The sequence below is a fragment of the Fundulus heteroclitus genome, chromosome 13, assembly GCF_011125445.2.
Source record: "Fundulus heteroclitus isolate FHET01 chromosome 13, MU-UCD_Fhet_4.1, whole genome shotgun sequence".
NCBI lineage: Eukaryota > Metazoa > Chordata > Actinopteri > Cyprinodontiformes > Fundulidae > Fundulus > Fundulus heteroclitus.
Genome location: NC_046373.1, coordinates 25,884,305 through 25,907,190, shown reverse-complemented (window position 1 = coordinate 25,907,190; position 22,886 = coordinate 25,884,305). Strand labels below are relative to the sequence as shown.

The 22,886-nt window shown below is 38.8% G+C and overlaps 1 protein-coding gene across 4 annotated transcripts in view; it reads left to right on the top strand.

Moving 5' to 3' along the window:
* Window positions 1-22,886, top strand: part of LOC105921420 (collagen alpha-1(XIV) chain-like) — a 443,569-nt gene that overhangs the window by 59,921 nt on the left and 360,762 nt on the right. For all 4 annotated transcript variants that reach the window (XM_036145490.1, XM_036145487.1, XM_036145488.1 and 1 more), the window contains exons 3-4: window positions 21,330-21,488; window positions 21,561-21,680. In XM_036145490.1, the coding sequence (XP_036001383.1) occupies window positions 21,330-21,488; window positions 21,561-21,680 (279 nt within the window). The remainder of the gene's footprint in view (window positions 1-21,329; window positions 21,489-21,560; window positions 21,681-22,886) is intronic.

Sequence of the window (22,886 nt, the reverse complement as noted above, 5' to 3'; positions counted from 1 at the left end):
TCACATTTGAGCCCATGCTCAGATATTTGACATAATGATCTTTGTTCCTCACAAAATTGAATTTTAATGTTGCCTTATTAAGCAGCTTTTTTGAGACTCCCAGACCGTCCAGAGATTTTTTTTTTTTAGTCATCACTCAAACTATTTGTGTACAATTCTCTTGCCGTCTTTCCTTCATGGTGTGATTGATGTGAAGTGCAAGCTCAAGTGAGAGCACTATAACTCATCTAATCTTTGTTTGCTCTCAGCCCCGGTCAGCACATACTCCTGCCCGCTGGTCTAGCTGCTTTCTTTTTTTCTGGTGAGACTTTACAAATAATTGATTGTGATCACAGGATGGTCCAAATCAGAGAACCTTTCACTGTCTTTGTAATGTCTCACACGTAAATTAGCTTTAATCACATGGCCATTCTAGAGAAATATATAAAACATACAAGATATTGCAGTAAATGCGTAGCAATAACTATGCGTTGTTTTTCAACGTGTTTTTGAGTTAGCTCCAGCAGATTTATTTGTAAAGATGACTTACAACACTATTTACAGCAACTCTAATCCCAATACCAGCTGTTTTTTTTCAATCGAAATGTACAGGATGTTGTGATAAGTATATAATAAACACCTAGATTGGTACTGTTGAGTCGGGAGAAGTCCTAATCGTAAAGCGGATTCAGCTACTGGAGGAAGCGATGTAAACAGCAGGTCTGAAAAGGACAGGCAGATGTATTTAGTATTATTCATTTGCTTCATTTGTAACCTGCAGCTTTGTTGTTTCATGTTTTAACAGGATGAAGTCCCTGAGGGCAGTAGGCAAAACCACATCCCATCATCATAAACATAAATGACATAGTGCTGTTTTGTAGAAGCAGATTGTCATCTAAAGGATGTTATGAAGTAGTTCTGTGATTACCCGGCTTTGGCAGTGAAACATTTGTTGCCCCTGAAACGGTGTTTATATTAAAATGTGATGAATGCTAGACTTTGTCGGCTTTTCATCTGCAGTTGTGCCAGTAACACCGCGTGTCTCTATGTTACTTGCAGAGTTTTGTTGCGCAGCAGTTTGGAAGATTAACCTAGATCAATTTTTGTGATAATAAAATGCTTTTCTCATAAGCCTGAAGCACTCCTTTCTGAAAAGGAGGCCGAATTTTCTGCACACACATGCACGCATTTTCCTGAAATGCATGCATGCTTCTGCCCTTTTTAGCTGCTCTATACCAGCATTCTAATATTCCTTGAAACAGGGCTCCTGGCTGCATTTTGGTTATTTTTTGGCTCTGGGCTTTTGGGGCTTGGCCACATACATACAGACTTCTGTAGGTTGGTACATCTGGAAAGACAACACACAAAACCGTTGCTCAAGCTTGAGGTTTGGGTGAACCTTGAAACATCAAAGAAAAAAAGCTAAATTCTACGACAGTAGGTTTCACTTTTTTTAAAGCTTTCTCAGTGTTTCTGTACAGATGGTCCTGATTGCCCCTGCAAGCTCCAAAACACAGCTGTCCTGAAACACTCCCCGATCATTTTAATAGACATTTGAAACGCTCCAAATCAGATTTGTTACCATGGCTGCATGTGTTGTTTTAGGGGCCTTTTTTTTTCTTGTTTTTCCTATGGGTTGTCTTTGAGCTTTAAGACTTGACTGATACATCACTGTGGAATGATGAAGAACATACAAATGATCTTTGTGCTTTAGTATTTCGGGTATGCCTGTTTGGTGTCTTGATGCTGAAGTTTACCTTCACCCTTTTTTTTTTTTTTTTTCTTTTTTTTTTCTTTTTTTTTTTTTTTTTTTTTTTTACCAGGAGGCAGGTTTGGACTTGTGATAAATACATAAAAATGTGTTGAGCTGGCTAAAGAAAAGGAATCCAAACTGTTCAAACACATAGTTTACTGATCCAGCTGATTTATCGTTCACTTTACTTTTGTTTGGACTGCTCTTAAGGCTGTTGATCTGAGTTACATCAGCGTTTTGTTGTTTTAGTCTTTTCACCTGGGTTCAGAAGTTGGGAGGTGGGCGTTTTATTACATCATTGAACCTACAGTATGTAAAGCACACACACTTATTAGGAGACAACATTAAGCTGAGCCTAAGGTGCATTTTTTTTTTTCATTCAAACTGTAAATCATCTTCTAAATATTTGAAACATCTTACCAAGGTTTTTGGAGTCTGTCTAAATAGACGCTTTCATGACTATACATTTAGGAACATCCACTCTGGGGATGTATGTGAGAATCATCCTAACTGGTTGCATTTTTATATTCCAAGCCATAAATATAGCTTTGCTAAGGTTTGTAAATTCTTTCTTCCCATTTCTGCCTTTGCTTGACAAGACTGTGCAGAGTGAGGCTTGCAAACTTATTTTTACAAGCTGTGAAACAAACATGCACTCAACAGTCTTTTTGAAAAGTTCACTCTGTGTGGGAAAGAGAGTGGGATCTCCGACCTTTTGTCATGCAGACGGTCAACAATGCCCAAATTATTGGATTTTTTTTTTTTTTCCTATATTACCTAAATGTTTCCTGAATTGTGCTCTTTGTGGTTTGTTTAAAGTTGATGAATAATAATTTCTGTGGTGACAATGTGCAACAAGGTGCAAGATCTCTTAGTCTGTAATAATCTGGCTGCAACGGATGATTAGTTTTGGCTGTCTGGTGATATATTGATTACCAGATTAGTTGACAGGTTATTTTAACCGTGTCCGCCTTCTGTGAGGGTAACTATCCATTTTCATAGTAAGTTGAAATAATGACTTGTGAAACAGGAATTCAGAAATAGCCTAGATTCAGTCTTTAATGGGCTTCGATTAAAAATCTAAAATTGTGAAATCTAACATGGTATTAAAATAAATGAGAAAATATCCCATTGTGTTTTATGTTTTCTACTTTATTCAGTTGTCATAGCAGACGGCAGTTTTTGCTTGTTTCTTTAATTAGAAAAACAGAAAATAACTTTAAAAATATATATATTAAAAAATAACAGATTTATTTCTTTTAAATGTTCTGAGTTATGTCTAAATAAATCTTAATCATGATGGTAAAAAAAATGTGTCAGCAACAACCAGAGGACCAAAATTTAATTACAATAGAATAAAATCGACACTTACAAAATGAACAGATTCTTTTCAACTTCAGTTGAAGATGAAGTGTCAACAAGGAATATGTTGTGGAGCTTGAGCTTAAGACATTTCAATTACTGAGCACATAAACTCATTCTTGGTACATGACCACTTTTTAGGCTTGACATGATCCATTTATTGAGGTCTAATTCCTGGACCATTTGTTCAGGCTTACAGTAATTAGACCAAGCCCAGAGAGAATAGGCTGCAGTAATGAAATCACAGCAAGTGTCAAATTTTCCACACGTCGTGTGTGTGTGGGGGTGGGGTGGGGGGGTGTGTGGTTCTAGACGCACTGCTAAAAGGAACACACCTTGCATGCCTGATGTAAGTAAGACCATTTCTTTAGCCCAATCCACAGGTATCCAGAGACTGAACTGTTATTCAGCAGTAATTTGTTGGGTTGAAGTTTTTTTTTTTTTTTTTTTTTTTTTTTTTTTTATATCTAAGAGGTTCGTGTCTGAGTTTGGATGAAAAACAACTTACATTTACAAATATTTAAAAGCGTGCTTCTTTTTTTTTTGTTAATGACTGTTGATCTGAATTCCAACAGCTGGTATAATTCCTCTTAATCTCAAGCAGATATAGAAGTTAAGAGAAGCAACAGTACATATGAATTCATCAATGACTGTTTATGTTCCTGACTTTTGTGTCAGGAACGTCACATTTTTCTTCATACAGTTAGTATGAAGAAATTTGATATGAAATAAAGTATTTATATTGGCATTTAAAGCCCAAACATTTGCAAACCTATGATAGATTTGAATTTAAAACCATTTCCCCCCTCTGAACATCCAGTGATTAAAATCTTTATTGACATTACATCAATCAAATTAAAAAAATAGTTCCAGGTATTTTAGGTTGGAAGGTTTCTTGGCTAGCACCTTAATATTTAGCTCCCTTCACAGAAGCTCTATCAGTTCAAAATATTAATATTTCCAGTCAAAAGAAACATTTTGGTCAAATTAAAAGATAACTTTAAGGCTAAATCTGCCAGAGGTACATTTAATTTAAGGCTTAACTGTATACTTATAGATAAGCAGAATTGCGTATAATTGTGTACGTTTACTTTAACATTATCAAAAAAGAAAGGATTTGATACTGTAATTTCTGCCTTGAATAGATTGAAAATTTAATAAATGTTTAAAACCAGCATAATATGGAAACACTAAAGTCTTTAATGTTCACTTCTAATCTGAGTATGAATTGAAGCAACGTATCAATAAAACTGATGTCTTTAGTAATTTGCTGAATCTAGCTTGAGTTTGGCCGAGAAAAGCAAGATGAAGTTTTTACATCCAAGCTTTGTACACACTCCCAATCAAACACTTTTAAATCCATACGCATGAAGCTGATTTGAAATCAGCATTTCCTATGCTATAACTCTTACTTTTGGATAAGATATTGCAAGTGATGCACTTGTTACCCAAATCCTTTTGCCCGTTTAATTTACACTACCTTGACTTTTTGGGGGAAATGTGAAAAATTAGACAAGGCCGCATGTTAACAAAGATAGGCTGTCCAAGTAATTAGGCCACATGGGTAATGCGGTAATGAATGCACAGGCATAAATAAGCCTGGATTTGACTGGAAACATGGAAGAGCTGCTGGAGCGCTCTCAACATGCACGACCCATCAACAGGCAGCGCATTAGGAAGACGAACACAGCAGGATTTGCCAGCTGCAGGAATGTCTATCTGCTACATAACAAATAAAGATGAATGATGAAGCAATAAATCATCTGTGTAGGGCACTTGGAAGGCCAGGGAAGGAGAGGAAGTTGATTTAGTGAAACTGAAACAGGAGCGAGGCAGCGTGTAGCTCGGATGAAGGGGGTTGCAATAATGCTGGCAAAGCAGTGAGGTTCCAGAGCAGCTGAAGCTCCATCATCTTCTATTTGACACTGTGACAACCTCATTTAGATTTGAAAGAGAAATGAGGGCGGTCAGATGGTAGGAAGAAGGAGACAGCGCGGCAAATGGCTCCAGTATGATAGCAACCAACTGCCCAATGCTCAGTGCACACTTTGACATCTGGTAGCCGGAATGAAGCTGAAAAGACGACGGTTTAGGAGGGCGATCGTATTTGTTGTGCGCAAACCATGTAGGTCCTCTACAGAATTCAACATGCAGGGAATGTGTTTCATAGACTTCAGTGCAAAAAAACCCCAAAAAACAACTGTGCTCACATGTAACAACAGGTGAAGTCAAATGAAATGTTCTGGACAATGATTCCAATCAAACATGAGAACATCAAACCTATGCTTGAACACTTCCACATCTTTTCAAAGCCACAGGCAAAAAGAAAAACTCGGAGCACAGCACATGCCATTTAACGCAGAAATAGAGTTAAACGGATGAAAAGAGTCTGTATAAAAGCGAGTTTGTTTTGTGTCTGCTGCAATTAATTGCATATTAATTTTATTAAGCAGTTAAAAAAACAATCTACTTCACAAATGTTTTCATTTACTGAGGGCATCGTATGCTCATATTTTTCCGTTGCATCTTTTCCTTTTTGTATCGCCTCTAAGTGCAGCACTTTTCCTCACTTTTGCCATTATGGGAAAATACTTTGTGTCTGTGTTTATTGGCGTTGTAAGTTTTTAACTTTGTTCTTGTTTATTTGTTGCAGGCTTTGTTTCAAGGTGCTGAATATTCCTCCAGGGAGCTTTTCCCTAAAGGTTCCTTTAGGACACAATGACAGTTTGTTCTTCTGCAGATTTCTCTCATGCCTGTAGATCTTTCTTCTTTCCTTTTCATTTTGGTTTTCGTTTCATCCTAACCCAGCCCACCCCCTTAATGTCAGATTTCCCTATACCTGAATCTCACACTAAATCTGAATTCATCCTTCAAGTATTTCTATATTTTTCTATCTTTTATATTTTTTTCTGACATTTTCTGTCAAATTTTATTTTGACTAAATCTTACTCCTACTATCAGTCTTTCAAGAAGCCTTTCTTGCTAAATCGCAAACATTTTTTCCCTCCTTTCAAACTTTTATTCTGTTGTGGATTAATTTACTATCAAATGTTTCTCTCATAAAAAAAAAAAATTCATAGCGCTCTGAAATATTACTTATATCTGTTCTTGCATTGTCCCAGTGATCCATTGTCCTATAACTCGGTTGCTATGCCTCTTATCATGTCACGAAGAATTAATTTTCCTTATTCCATGTGTGCCTCTCCCTTCTCCTCATTAACACGATGTTTGAAGAGCAAATATTTTCCATACAGATGCAGGAAGGAAAAGGGGGTTTTGCTGTTTAGAAGCAGCACAGAGGTTCTTGCTCACAGTTAACAATTGTTTTCATCTTGCTGTAATATGTGACCTGATGCTTTATGAATAAAATCCATCATGGTTTTCTCACTGTGAGGGTTTTGCACTCACATGTAAAATGACTGTAGATCACAGTTCGCTCTCACTCCTGTTGTTTCCTTTTTCTACTTGATTGTAGACCTGCTGGGATTACCTGTGACGTATTTTTACGCCCCCTACGTCTGAACTGTTTTTTTTTTCCTTATTACAAATTTGTTAAAAAAGGAAGCAAAAATTGTTTCCCCATAAGTGCAAAACTTATCAAAAGAAAAAGTTTCAAGAGTTCTTGCAGAAGCCAATTTGTGACAAAAGTGTTTTAGCATTTAAAGGTTGGCTTAGCCTAGTTCACCATCATCCTTTGAATGGTGTAACTCTCCATGATTTGCACATCTTGCTTTGCTGGCAGAATCTTTTAAACTGAAGCAGAACCTTGTAAGAATTTACCAAAGCTCATTTACCATCTATGTGCATGGCTGAGTGTTTTAAGTCATGTCGTGTTATTGAGCTTGATTTAAAGGATTTTACCCTTCAGTGAGGATTTGGGGGGCATTTTCTCTCTCTGCCATATTTGTTGTCTTTTGTGACACTTTCTTGAACTTCAGATAAAAGCAAAACTTCCATTAAGGCAAAGTTTCCCTTGTAAAACGCAGCCTTTCTTCTACTCTGCTGACATGGCAAACGTTATCAAAGTGATGGATGGTATTTTTCAAGCCAGCAGTGCCTCTCAAAGGCCTTTTGAAGTTGATGAGGTTGGTAATGTTTGGGATTCGAAGAATCAACATCAAAGGTGTTGGCGGTGCTGACTATTCTAAACTGCGTGTGTTTATCGTGACTTCTATTCTACACGCCTGTTTACTCTGAAATGTTCTATTAGCTTTACGGACATCTTTCTCAAATGTCTGAATTTTAGAAAATAGGTGTTAAACAATGAATGGCATCACGATGGATTGGTGGCGTAGTTGGTTGGAGCAGGGTGCTTGCGTCCTGAGAAGGTTGTAGTATCCCACTCTCTGCTATTCTGGGTCCCTGAGTAAGAGCCATAACCCCCTGGGCGCCGCACAGTGGCAGCACACTGCTCCCTGAGGGATGGGTTAAATGCGAAGGATAAGTTAAACTGGAATATACAAAAGATCTTATGGAATGATTATCATTATAGTTTCTTGGCTGCTGGGGTGACCGGGTGCTGGGCTTGGCCTGCAAGGCTGGAAATGGCACTGAGCATGGGTTTATCTTTTATTTATTTATTGCTCTGCTGTAACTCAAGTTCAGATTCAGTGGTCTGATTGGCACACATGTTAGCAGTCCGAAACAGGCAGGAAAATCAGGTAGACAGGTATCAGGCTGGCTCAAATATCAGAGGCAAATCGGGTCGAAATCAACAGGGATATCAGAAAATAGAATGCTGGATAAGACTCACCGAAAGGCTTGAAATGATCTGGCAAAGTGGAGTGATCTGAGACAGGTTTAAATAAGGTGGTGAACAGGTGAGCAGAGCAGAGTACTAATTACCAGTGACAGGTGGAAACAATCAGAGGACGGGTGGTGATTGAAAGTAAACCTAAGATGATTGGATGGTGACTGGTGACAGGCGAGTGATATGCAGACAGACTGGGTAGTGACTGAGAGGTGAGTTATCTGATAAGTGGCAGGAGACTGAGAACTGAACTGAAATGGCTGGTTACAGAGATGTGAACTGATCAAAATAAACCAAAACAAAACCCAAATCATGAGAAATACAGAAGTTTGTGCTTAATGGCAAAGCATGTTTAAGAAACGCATAAACTTTTCGCGTTTCTTAAACATGCTTTATGCCGTAAAGGTTGTTGTTTTCTAAAAGTACCGGTAATTTGACAAACAAAGCTAATCAGAACGCTTATTCTAATTCAATGAATACGGCTGTGTATGTGTCCTAATCCTCTTTATGACTACTTAACGTTGAGGAAAAACTGACAGTTTAAGTCCAACAGAGTGATGTCCAAATGTGATTCCTGATTGACGAGGATTACTTTTAGGCCACCCAGTTTCTGATGTATAGCATAGTAGATATTTCTGTGCTAAATTCCTAGAAGCTAAGCTTTTTAGGTTTTAACCTCAAATATAAAGCCATGATAAAAACATCCCTGTGAAGTCTGGGGTTTTAAGATGTGAATTACTTGGTCTGTATCAGGTTAAAAAAGGATCCTTATCCAGTTTGAAGTGCATATAAGCATAGACCACTCCGCCTGTCCGTCCATCCCTCAGATTGGGGTCACAGGTGTAACAGGTCCAGCGTGGAGACTCAGACATTCCTCTCCCAAGCGACACTCTCCACCTCATACTGGGCAGTCCCAAGAAGTCTGCAAGCTAGGAGAGATAAAAGGTCCCAACAGGGAGTTCTGGTTCTGTCCTGGGTTCTCCTTCCCGTCCAACGGGATGTGCTTTGAAAATCTTCAAACAAGTTACCCAGGAGGAATTCTGATCAGATCCCTAAAGTACCTAAACTGGCTCTTTGATGTAGTGGAGCAGCTGCTCTAGTTCTATTTCCCCAGAGATTGCTGAGCTTTTCTATCTTCAACAGCAAGTTCAGTCATCTAAGCTTGAATCTATTTTCTTTAGCTTTCATCCAAGATCTCCTTTTTTTCTGTCATGATCCATATCTTGTGACCATAATTAAGGATAGGAATGTAACCTGGAAGGTGAATCAAGAGCTTCGCCTTTTGAGTTCACCATTGCAGGACATAATAACGCTCAAAGTATCCATCTCCAAATCAGTTTTATCATGAAGAAGAGCCACGGCCTCGGACTTAGAGGAGCTAATTCTTATCCTGACTGTGCTAACCTTTCCTGGTAATCGCTGCAGAGTATCCCGAAGGTCAAGGTTGAATTTGCCGACAGAACCACATTATCATCTGTATAAAAGAAGGATAAGATCCTTATATTCCCAAATCAGATCCCAAACTGGACTGGTGAAGGGGAGCCCTGCTTGCACTGAGAACCGGATGGTTTGTGCTGAGAATACAGACCCAGCTCTTGCTTTGATTAGATTCTGACCAGATAACACAAAAACACACATCCCACCACACCGCTTATTATTTACAAAGACAATGCCTAAAATGTTAGGGTTTGTGTAAACGTATCATCAAAAGTCCTAAATAAGATCAGATTATATAAAACCATGGACTTAAAATGAGCCTTTCTTTGTTCTATGACTCTATTAAGTCTAGAAGTTGTAGCACTTTGTAAATCACCTTAAAGCCAAATCTATTTGTTTTTTACACTAAAGCAAACAAAGGTTTTACCTAACTTAGAAGAGGAGAAATAATGAATTTGATTTTGGCTGATAGGTTTACCAGTAACTGCTCAACCTTTGTACAGAGTCAGGCTTACAAGATAAAATATGTTTTCTTTAAAAAACATACATTTAATTTATGGGCTGTTATCCCAGACCAGCAGACTCAAACTGTCAATTTATCAGTTTTATGTTTTATTTTTACAATTATTACTTTTAGCCATTTTTCCCTCCAGGATATATCTCTACTTTGCTAAGAATTGTTGATTTAGAGATATCTTTATAAGATGCTGCTGTATATGTAAAGAGCTGCCAAACAACATGTTATTGTTCTACCAATGCAACAACAGTAAAGCTAAATCAATATGTGGATAAAAACCTTATCTGTGATCCTGTTAGTGGGGGTTATTATGTTTAATATTTTCTACTTGCTCTTACGAGGATATGTTGTGTAATTTTGTTTTCTAAAAGCATTGGACAATTCTCCTTTCACCAGCTTCTTGTGATAAATAGCTCAATCTGATGATGTGCTAACATAAACAGCCATACGCTGGACATGGGTAAACAAGTCGAAACCAGATTAACCTGAAAATGGAATTTCTTTATCTTGCTTTCTTGCCATTGTGGGATGATGAAGACTGAGGCAGCTGACCTTTTGTCTTCATGGCATGTAAATCAGCTTGTGTCTTCGCAGGTATTTTAGGAAAAGCCCTAAGGTACTAGATGTCACCCCTGAAATTGAAGCAATTACCTTTGCAGTTGAACTCCTTACTGTCTGCCTGTACCTTTTTAGCTTAGGTGTAAACTTATTTTCTCCTTCAACGTTCTGGAAAGGTTATTGCTTTTTTTTTTTTATTGGGATCTTTTGTGGCAGACCAACACAAAATAATGCATAACTGAAGTGAAAGGAAAACCTGTTTATGGACTTGAATCTTTTCATGCAAAAGTCTGAAAAGTGGGGCATGTATTTGCATTAAGCGTATTAAATAAAACCCAGTGCAACCAAATGTGTTTAAAGGTCACTTGATAATAATACTTGCAATCCATCTTAATGCAATGAAGTCTTGGTATCAATCCAGCTGTACAATGAAGGCCTCAGATCTCTGTATGTCGAGCAATAGTTATCAAAACAGCATCATGAAGACAAAGAAACACACCTATTATTGAAATATCCTTTATTGTCCCACAGTGGAGGAGTTCAGGTGTATCAGCAGCAAATCGAAAGGCAAATGGAGCATGTAGATACACATAATGGTAAAAAAAAACTAGCTCTTCTAACAGCTTCTTCTCAGCTGTAGACAAGCTGCTGCTAAAACACACTACGCCATAAAACATAGCTGATGCCTCCTCAGAGTCTAAAAAGGAATTCAGGAGCATCCTTTGAACTCCAAAGGATTTCAGTTTCCTTAGCAAATAGTCTGCTCTGACCCTTCCTGTAAGGAGCATCAGTGTTGTGACCCCAGTCCACCTTATTGTTCAGACAACACCCCAGGTAATTATCAGAGTCCACAATCTCAGTGTCAGTTTACTGGTGTGGGTGTGGTGGGTCTGCACCTGTGGAAATCCACCCCCTGGTTCATAGTTTTCCCTGGGTTGAAGGGGAGATGGTTCCCCCGGCACCATTCCAGACACAGTCTTGTGTCCACTGTCTGTACCCCGAGCCGTCTCAAAGAACGTGCAAAAGGGAAAGTGCAAACATTTTAGTCCCTGCCTGTGCAAAGCTGGAAGAGACATGCCATACAAGACTTACCCATGTAATCCCAACAACTATGTTGACTCAGAGGGATTGCACACAAATGCATTTTTTTCCTTCTACATAATTGTACACTATATAGTGTTGGGCTAAGACATAAAATCCCAGTTATATTTATGTATATCATACATTTTTAAATTCTATTACAAAATGGCAAAAAGGTTCAAGAGGAATGAATACTTTTGCAATAAACTGTGTGGAGAATCAGCATACAGTATATTTAATTGATTAAGTAAAAATAATATCTATAATGTCAAACATGGATATGGACTGTTTTGAAAGTAGAGCCACTGAGTAAATGTAATATTGAAGCTTTTTTAGTCAGTTACCTACAAAGGTAAAAGAACACTGCCTGCATTTGCAGAAACAAATATGCATAAGAATGCTCATAAACACAAAGGACTCATTAAAATATTGTTTATACCTTCATGACTAAGGTCACCTCCTCTGCTTAATACTCCTGACATCCACTGTCTCAGGTTGTACCTCAGACTTTGACTCTTAACCTCTGAAGAAGCAGCCTGGGGGAACGTTCTGTTAATGGCTGTCTTATCAGTAAATGTTTTTCTTAGTTTTCTATTCCACTACTTCATTGGCATAAACATTCCATGCTTTCTTTTTCTTAATAAAGCTTCGTCACATAGGATCAACTTGTAACCAGTCAGAGAAGTTGTGTGTGTGTGTGTGTGTATATGTATATATATATATATATATATATATATATATAGCAACGACAACATAGCTCCCAGTAAGATATTTAGTACAAGTGTATAACAAAGTCACTCATTATCTGTAGAACTGTCAATTTTGATATGTGGTGCGATAGTAGTGATGCAACACTCCCTTTATCAAACTCTCAGAAATTATATGCATTTTAAAATATTTATGTTAGTCATTCAGATAAATCAAATAGTAAGTAAATACGAATCTCATACCAAAATCAGCGAGATATTCCCATAAGAAGTTGTTGCTGGCTGTGACTTACTCTTTGACAGGATAGCTTTAATGTAAGTGGTAAAAAGTTGTGGTCAAGATGTATTAAACGAGGAATCCTTCACCTGCTTAGGCTTTGCTTCATTAAGACAGTTAAATCTGTTTAGTTCAATGTTTATATTGTTAGCTGGACCAAGCTTTGGGTTGGAAATGAGTTACTGCCCCAGACGGAAAGAATTAGTGAATTGCGTGTTCTTGGTAACAAGTGAGGGTAGAATGCAGCAGAAAGCGTGACCGGTGAACCGGTCTGTCGTGGTGAGGTGAAAGTTGAGCTGAAAGGTGAGACTGTCAATTTCTAATTAGATTTATGTCCCAGACTCACCTAAGGTCATCCGCTGTTGGTAGTGACTAAAAGGATCGTTTGATAATTCAAGCAGCTGAAAAGAGCTTTCCGTGCGAATTAGCTGGACACTCCCTTAATTGGGATAGTTTGAGGAACTTGGCAATTTGCCTCGAATTCAGTGTAGGATCGATTCTCCTCTGCATCCAAAGGAGCTAGTTGAGGTGCTGTGGGAATTCAGTAAAGATGAGTTCTGAATATTTTCTTAGGCATTCTGTGCATGTCCTAATGGGAGGAGACCTGACGGATGACTGAGTACTTTCCGGAGAGATTAAATCACTGTGGTGGATAGGGAATGCTTTATTGCCCCCAGATTAACTGGGGAAGATAGCGAGGGATATCTTGGACTAGGTGGATAGATAATTGGTCAACCTTTCAGTCCATACCTTCCACCTTTTTTTCCTCCACATTTATGAAGAAAACGCCAACATAGTTTGACTTTTGGATAGAGCAGCACCCTATAAAATGAATCTAAGGTAAACGAGCCAAAGGGTATACATGTTACTCTTTGTCCTTGGGTGGACATTTTCTGACCCTCTTAATCCCTCAAGGGGTAGCAGGGGATTTCTAATTTAAATAATCATAATAAACATTGAATTAATATCAATTTTTTAAACTTTTCTCGGATCTTCTGCATTGATCTGCTTGAAATGCCGAGATTTTTTTTGTTGGTATAATTTTGCAGTTGCATCCAGAAGTCAAAACCTTACATTGTTTGGTTCAACGCAATATTGAAATTTGGAGTTCAATATTTTAAGTTTGTGTTAAAATAGTTCTTGACATGAATCTTTTTAGAAATAAATGATCCACGCTTGAACGGATTGACACAAGCCTTTATAATGCTTGTGACTAAGCAATTCTATAATTCAAAAGTGACAGCCAACTAGAGTCTACCATTATATTACACACTGACTTCAGTGCAAATGTAACCAGACGACATTAGTTGGGGATATGTTGCTCTGCCTCCAAAATGAGAATAGCTTTCCCAGTTCCTGAAACAGTTTGGTCCAAATGTGCATATGGCGGTATTACTACTCTTCCCAGCAGCTTTACATGTTTTTTTTTTTACTTTATTAGTCAGGGAAAAATGAAGACTATTACTAAGACGGCACTTGTAACCTAACAGGATAGACCTAATTATGGTGTTACTGTAGGGCTGCTGGTTAAGCTTTCCCCAAGACAATAAGAAATAATAAACGGGTGGGAGTTGGAAACGAAGCCAAGGGAAACAGCATTGTTATTTTCTGCAGACATACTTTCGCGGTTACACCCTGTAATATATGAGTGCATGTGGCTCTTCCTTTGCTTCCTCCTCTCTCTTTTTCCTTTTCACCGTCATTCCAGGTGCCAGTCTGTTGCAGACTTGGCTTCTAAAGGAAGCCTCGTTGGTCCACTTAAAGCTTTAAAGCCCTGTTTAGCTTTCTTATTTTGCTTCCTGCACTGACATAGCCACATCCTTTTTCTTTTTGCCGTTAAATTGCTTTAAAACCTTTCCCTTTACACGGCTTGTCCAGGGATTGCTCTGTGTACATACATATCCGCCATTTTACTACATTTTTTGATTTCACATCAGTGGATATTGTTAAAAATGTTTGCTTGTAAATAAAGTCAAGGCTTGTGACGTGGGCACAAGGACTTACTTTATTCCTTACTCAAAAGAGTGGATGAGCCAATATTTTTGTCATACTATGTTTTTTCAATTGTGGGCTTTGAAGGCATATTGTCAGAAAGAAATTATGAACAAAAGCTAAATTATTTAAGTGCCTACAACTTTACTGCAATGTCTCTACTTCTATTGCCTGTCAGTTCTATTGATTGGTAATATTGACACTTAATAAACTGATCCCTGTAAGAAGTCATTAAAACAACACACCATACTTTGATCTGGATAGATTAGCGTCAACAATGAAAAGTGCATTATCTTTACTGCAGTTCATCAATATTGGAGTTTGAAGCAGAGATGTTCAGTGTAATGGTTATGCTTTTGATGTTCCAGCACTGTTTGCCAAATAGCAGCAGACCAAAAGGTTTATGGAGAAGTTGTAAGGAATTGAGAACATTTGGAGCGCCGTTCCTGCAGTTCCTCTGAAACAGAGTATAGAAAGCGGGTATTTATACCACAGTGGCTTTCTCAAATGAGTACCCTCTTCAGGGCCCCCATTGTCTGGCATATCACAGCTAGAGTGCAAATTGTAAACATGAGTAGAAAGTAATCATGAGTAGAAATGCCCGCGTGAACTGACCAGAATTCACCAATTTCCTGCTTGATGTGTCCTGAACTGTGACCGGCAAGTCAGAAAGTCCACAATGTGAACTTTTTCTTTTGATAACCAGGTTGGGGTAACAATACTCTTCAATGTGAAAGTTGGATCTGAAGGATAGAGGCTTAAAATTTATTTTCAATATCATCGAGATGCTTTAAAGTGACGTTGGAGGAAGCGCACATATATTGAAAGCTATTTAAAAGGAAAATATATTTTCATGACATGTCGGAGAACTGCAGACAGTTCCTCTGCATGAGCAACAAAAAATATAGGGCCTGAAATGTTCTTTTTTGTGAAGTTTCTTAAACCTGTATCTCAACTGTCAAGAGAGCAAGAGAGAGCAGTAAGATCAGATTGAATAGATTAAAGCTATGTTTCTCTGTTTTTGTCTTTTTGAACATTCAAGCTTTGACTTTTGGAAATGTTGACAGCCCTTTAAAAATCTAAAGGATCTCTTGTGTTCAATGGAATACCAACAGAGACTGCTGTTTTAGTAACCGCTAATACATGATACAAAAGACAGTTCAAAATGTCAACTTTGTAATTATGTTATCTTTGTTTTAAGTTAGAAAATCACATACTAAGAATGCTAATATTAATGATTTGCTACTCATGGCAGGCAGGATAGAAAAAATATGACATTAATATCATGTGTTATATTCTTTCAAATGAAACTGAAAATTAGTAAAATCAGTTTTGAGAGGTCAACGTTTACAAAAACACAAATTACGGCATCAGCAGTTTTAAAAGTCACTGTGTGCATGGGAAACTAAAACTATATTTAAATTAGATTCATAAAAAAAAGGAAAATGCACAATATTCTGTATGAAAACTTTAGTGGACCCCTTACGTATACAGTTAAAGTTGGGAATGTTGAGATTATTCAAAATGAGACATTTTCCAGGGGAATTGTGGAACTTTGTGTAATTGACTTGAAATTAGGGTAGTTTATCAGGCACAGCCTCATGTCCTGGCATAGTGTGGTCATCCAGTATCCACTTGGTCAAATGGTGGTCCTCTCCTGCCACCTTCAGCTTGGCCCTCAAAAGTCCAGTGTGGATGGTTTTAAAGGAATGAATAAATCAAAGAACATGATCCTCAAAGTGCTTCCAAGCTTTTCCATGTGGGTCAGGAATTAGTGCAGGAGGTAGATGATGGCACCATCCATCAGCCAGGCTGGTAAGCGAATTGCAGAGGATCCAAGACCTCACCAGGCGGGAAAGATAGTTGAGGACCAGTCTCTCGAGGGTCTTTATCAGATATGAGGTCCGTGCTTCCAGCCTGTAGATGGAGCCTGGAACTGATGGCATAACTTGTACCTCACCAAAAGGGTTTAAAGGATTGTGGTGGGGGATGGAGGCTGTGGATGGGGTTGGTGGTGGCTTAGAGCTAAAAGTTATAACGTTACGATAAGAAAAGAAGATAGTTAACAAAGATCGGGGGGGGGGGGGGGGGGCAGCCAGGGGGACTTGGCTGGGTGAGGGGTGAGTGTCTGATCTAACCTGTTCTGATCATTATCCCTCCCTAAATCTTCAACAGCCTGGGAGTTTGGTTTGTTACCTAAAGTTGTTTTTATTCTCCTGCAAACCCCCTGACATTGTTCTGTTGTAGCTGGTCCTCCATCTTTTTATATAGATTGTTTTTCCTCATTTAATTATATTTATTTAATTGCATCATTATAGGGTGGAACCAGGGCTGGTTGTTCAAGAAACACTTTAAAACAAATTGTTGGCCATACTCAAGTTAAAGTAGTTGGTGATACTGTCGTCCTCTCCATGAGAACACTTCCTATGCAGTGGAGCTTAAAACAGTCCCTCAGACCTTCTTCACATACTCTTCGTCCCACAGGCTCCTTTAGGGGTGACAGTGGCACAAATGCTAGCAGTATGTCCAGTAACCACTAGGTTACTGGTTCAAACCCCTCTATGACCATCTCAGTTGACCATCTCATTGTGTTCTTGGGAAGACACTTCACATGCTTTGCTTGCTGCCAGTGGTGAGAGGACCTGGTGGCGCCCATGGTATGGCAGCCCCTTTTCTGCCCAATGGCAGCTGTGGCTACAATGTAGAGCACCACCAGCAGCATATTGGGTGAATGATTGAATGTAGTGTAAAGCGCTTTGGGGTTCTTGGACTAGATTAATTGCTACACAAGTACAGGCCCATTTTCCATTTACACTTAGGTGTCCCCAAACTATCTCTTTGTGCAAGGGGTTTATACACAGGTTGAAGATCAAAGTGGTTGTGATCTGTATACAGTACTGTATACCCATTGCATGCCCATCTTGAGATTGTATGCCACCCTTGAGATTGGCATACAATTGGTTTTAAAGAATCAGTGGTTACTTCTAGGTCCTTATATTTTGGATTTACTTAACACTTCACTGACTACTGGACCTTTCCCTGCAGTGGTTGTTCTTATCCTGGAGAAACCTGGATTGGACGCTGACACAGATGCTAACTATCAGCCTATATCTCAACTATCCTTCCTGTCTAAAGTCTTTGAAAAAGTTGTTTCCAAGCAACTCTTTGATTATCTGTCCACTAATAATCAGTTTGAGTCTGTTTGAGCTAAACCAAAAATGGCTTTAACCAAAGCCGTTAATGATCTCCCGGTGAATGTTGACAATAACCACACCTCTGTTCTACAACTCCTAGATCTAAGTGCTGCATTCAACACCGTGGACCAATATATTCTTCTGGATCAGCTTGAAAACTTTATTGGAGTCACTGGTAGCACACTCTCATGGCTCAGATCTTAACTGTCTGACAGTTCTCAGTATGTTAGTTTTAAGAATGAGATCTCTGTGTCTTGTGCTGTGAGGCATGGGGTCTCTCGTGGATCTGTTCTTTGTCCACTGCTTTTTTCTCTCTTTCTTATTCCGTTTGGTCCCCTTTTGTGTTCATTTAAAGTTACCATTGCTATGCTGACAATCTGCAGCTATACATACCCTTTACTGTTGACAACACTGCAGACTTGTCGAAATTAGAGGCCTGTCTATCATTAGGGGTTGGTTGTCTAATAACTTCCTGCTTCTTAACACAGAGAAGACAGATTTAATGGTAATCTGACCTAAGAAACAACTATATTCACTTTAAATCTTATCCTAAAGATTGATGACCACATGATAAAATATAGGGATAAGATTAACAAATTGGCAGTCTGGTTTGACCCTGTGCTCACTTTTGTGCCTCATTTAAATGAGGTGACTAAGACTGCCTTTTGTAATCTCAGAAACATTGCAAAAATTAGGCAATTTCTATCCTTCGAAAATGCTCAGATTCTTATCCATGCATTTGTGTCCTCATGCATTGATTACTGCAATGCCCATTTCTCTGGGCTACCAAGAAAAGGTCTTAGGGGTTTGCAGATGGTTATGAATGCAGCTGCCCTTGTTTTAACTAAAACCAGAAAATATGTGCACATCACCCCAGTGTTGTCATCTCTTCACTGGCTGCCTCGCCATGTTTGAGCAGACTTCAAGATCCTGTTGCTCACCTACAAGGCCTTAAACGGATTTGCCCCCTCTTTCCGCTCGGACTTTTTGCATTTGTATGTCCCTTTTGGAGCTCTCAGATCTCAAGGCACTAGCCTTCTAAAAATCCCTAAAGTGTGAAGAAAAACTCTTGGTGAGCGTGATTTCTCTTTCCGAGCCCCTTTCCTGTGGAATAACCTCCCTCAGGACATCAGGCAGGGATGTCTGGTGGTGTTTTTAAAGTTAAGTTAAACACCCACTTGTTTACTCTGTCCTGCTCGTTGTAAATTTTATCTTGTCATTTCATCTGTTTCTATCTATTTTATCTGTTTTTTTATCTGTACTGTTTTTAGTAATTATTATTATTATTATTATTATTATTATTATTATTATTATTATTATTATAGTATTCTATTGTCTGGTGTAGCAGGTAATAAACTGGGTGAAGGTGGGGAGAGTGGAGTAAAGAGACATGATTAAAATTCCCAGGAACCAAGGAAAGGGCCTGGGGTTGCTGTTTTTAGAGTCTGCTGGTAACTGTGAGAATGACATCACAGGCTCCTCCAGAATACACCGTTGTCACGATAATGTGTATAAACTCCCACTGCAAGTCGTGTAGTCTCATGCCAACAGCGAAAAGCTAAATGTCCTTACTGCAGATCATCTCCTTGATAGTTAGAAGCCCAGAGGTGCATAACATACCATTCACAAACACAGCTCTCCTCCTACTACTGCTTGCTTCTGTTGGCCTGGTGTGAGTGAAAACCCTTTATGTTTATCTGTGTGCCCACAGTTTTGGCAGCTAACCACATATCAGTGAGCATAACCAACTAGCCTCTCTGCAGTGACCCGCTGTGCAGTTCATGACGGGTATCCACAGACGCCTCTGGAGTCGGATGTACAAATATATGAATCCAAATAAATGCTTATCTTTAAATTCTGACGTTAACTGGACCATTTAGTTGTTTTAAAAGTTTTTAATAATCCTTTAATCAACACAATGCTTTTCCACTATACAATAGCCAGAAAAACAAAAGCATATTTAAAAGAGGTCAAATTTAACTTTAGACTTTTAACTTTAACTTTTATTTTCGGGGGGTTGATCTCTCTTTCTTTAATTAAGATTGTGTGTGATCTTACCTTTTATTTGTCTATAAAGTCCATGCGCCCATCCTTCTCCATGATCACTAGGTTGTAAAAACCGTCCTTGTTTACCTTAATTTTTAAAAGCCTGGCTGGCTCACATATAACTGCCTGCCAGCGCATTTATGGTTTATTACAAAGGCTTAATGTCACAAAGATTCATAATATATTTTAGACAGACTGTGGGATGTCAGCGTGTGATGTACATGTGTAATCCAACATGCATACTGCCGATATAAAGAGAGGCAGCGATGGGCATGTGCCAACTGCCTGCAGCAGTCAGTGTGTGCAGCGCGGTGCCATCAGAGCTGAAGCACAGCTCCTCACTACCTCACCCTTCGCCCATGAATTTGAGCAGGCAATGCATAATGGCAACCATTTTGACACTAAAAAAATGTTGAAATCATACTGAAATCAAAGTAACAAAGTAGAACAGACAAGTGGACAAATTGATTTATCTTATCAGTGCTGGTATTTTACGTGTCATGATGATGGGTGAGGCAGCGTCTCACCTGGCCCCCCTGGCTGCACGTAACTGCATCTCTGTAGCCAGGTGAGGGCTGCCAACTCATCCGCTCTGTTGGGAAGGGATCTCACATTTCCTATGATGATGGTTGCAATGGGCGGACTGTACCTTCTCTTATCCATTCAAATCCCAGTTTCCTAATTGCGTGTCTCCTGTGTCGCTGCTTCCGCCGATCCCGCCGATCCCGCCCAATCATATTTGGTGGGCAAAACATACATTTGGCAAATATATATTTAATCGCCGCGCAGCTCACATTCACAGGGAGGAGACTCACATTCCAACACTGCAGAGACTTGCCAGAAGTGATACCCCACTAAGTTGCTGTCAACGATGAATAAAATGGCCAGCCCTCCGATCGCTCACACACGTTTTAGCAATTCACCTGCTCTGCTCCGGTGAAATGCTAAAACATGCTGTGACCTGCAAGAAATACTCTCCAATATTTGTGCTAACAGCTGCAAATCCTTACTTTATATATCTATATATCTATAGATATCTAGATATAGATATTCTATCTATCTATCTATCTATCTATCTATCTATCTATCTATCTATCTATCTATCTATCTATCTATCTATCTATCTATCTATCTATCTATCTATCTATCTATCTATCTATCTATCTATCTATCTATCTATCTATCTATCTATCTATCTATCTATCATAATAATAATAATAATAATAATACGAGGTTTGCAGAATTGTGAGGCTGGTAAGTTGAAACAGGGCTGATTCCTAATTTCTTGGCCTTTGACTCACGTTTGTAAATGAACTGCTGTTGCCTCATTAGAGCCTGGTCTGGTTTATCACCAGTAAACTACTGAGACATACAACAGAGTGGTCCATTATTGCCGAAACTAAGCTGTGCGCTCCTCTGGGGTTTAATTATGCTGTGTTGAAGTGAATTAGAATAAACGAAACACTTTGTAATACTTTAGGACAGGAGCTGCAAACCTAATTGTCCTACTTTTACCTCAGCAGGTTCAGCATGTGTGCTGTTATATAAAAAAAAAAAATGGAATGCCATTTTCATTGCAGTCATGGCTGGACACGAAACATTTTAGGGTTTAGTTAGTTTAACATGTTTCCTATTCAAAAGGTTGATGCTCTTGTCTTTGATTTCTTTTTTTGTCAGCTGGAGATGGATTCATGTGCAAGACTCCTGCCATAGCCGACATCGTGATCCTGGTGGATGGCTCTTGGAGTATCGGTCGCATTAACTTCAGGCTGGTTCGAGCCTTCCTGGAAAAGCTGGTCAATGCGTTCTCTGTGCAGTTTGACAAGACAAGGATTGGTGAGGAGGCCTGTTCAGGATTTTCTCTCACGTCATTTTGAACAACATCTTATATTCCTCTGTCCGTTGCAGGACTGGCTCAGTACAGCGGCGACCCGAGGATCGAGTGGCATCTGAATGCTCACACCACCAAAGAGGCTGTCATAGAGGCTGTGAAAAATCTGCCCTATAAAGGAGGAAACACATTGACAGGTATGCTGCCAAGCAAATTCCCACCCTGCTTTCCAGTTATTATAGTCTTCCAAACACAGATGAGCAAACAGATGACACTCAGAGGTGGAACTGGAATTAAGCCAGTTTGCTACCTCGGTTTATTAAATTCACTCCAGTGCAGTTAATTTTAGGTTAGTATTTATAGACTCCAATAACTGCCTTTGCCGATTGGATGAAACTGTGAATCAGAAGGTCAGGACGACAAAAAAGACTTTCAGTGCTGGTTGGAAGGAAATTACTATCTTTAAATATTAAAGAAGTGTTGCATACATTTGAAGGATTACCTGTGCATTTTTTATTTTCAGAAAAAATTGCCTTCCTTTGTTGACTGTGGACTCTGTATTGCAGGCAGTTCATTGGGAGGTTGTAGAGATCGGCTAACATTTTATGCGGTAAAACAGGGTGCATTTTGTTAAAATCCCTCTCTTGGAAATTTATATCAATTTTTCAACCTTCTGTCAGCACAGAAATGAGGGATGTCATTGTTGGCTACAGCCGAGCTCAGCTGCTCATTATGTGATCAAACGCAGGAGACAAAAAAAAAAAAACTTGTCAAACTAATAATGACACTTCAAACCAAGTAAGTTACAATCTTTAACAGTGGCTCCTGCCTTGGTTCTGACATGTTTTTAGTTTCCCTTGGAGCACCTCAGAGGGAAACCGTGGGCACAATCAAACTGTCAAGACAGGACTGAATGTGGCTTTAGAACAATTGCTTGGCACCAGATTTTTATAATTTTAACACTAGACATCCTCTTGTCAAGCAAACAATCAATGCAGTGTTTTATTAAAAGGGGGGGGGGGAAACACAATATATGTCATTTTTTTTCCTTTTTATATACTAAAGTCTGATATTTTTGTGTTTAGCTCTTAGCTCAACTCAGATTTGCATTTGTTTAAAAAAAAATAGTAGGGCTGCATGAAAGCAGTAAAATATGGCACTGCGATATTCTGTGTATATTTCGCAATGCAGGTATTGATTCTGAACCACCCACATTTTGACCTCTAATCGTTTGCCGTTCAATATCACATACATCTAATACATTATTGTGTAGCAATTATCGAAATGTCAATTTGTGCACTATGGCTGTCACAGGAGCCAATTCAAAAATATTGCACAGTTATAAAAATAGTCCTTCCAAAGATGTTCAGTTCTAAGTTATTTTATTGAAAAATACATACAGG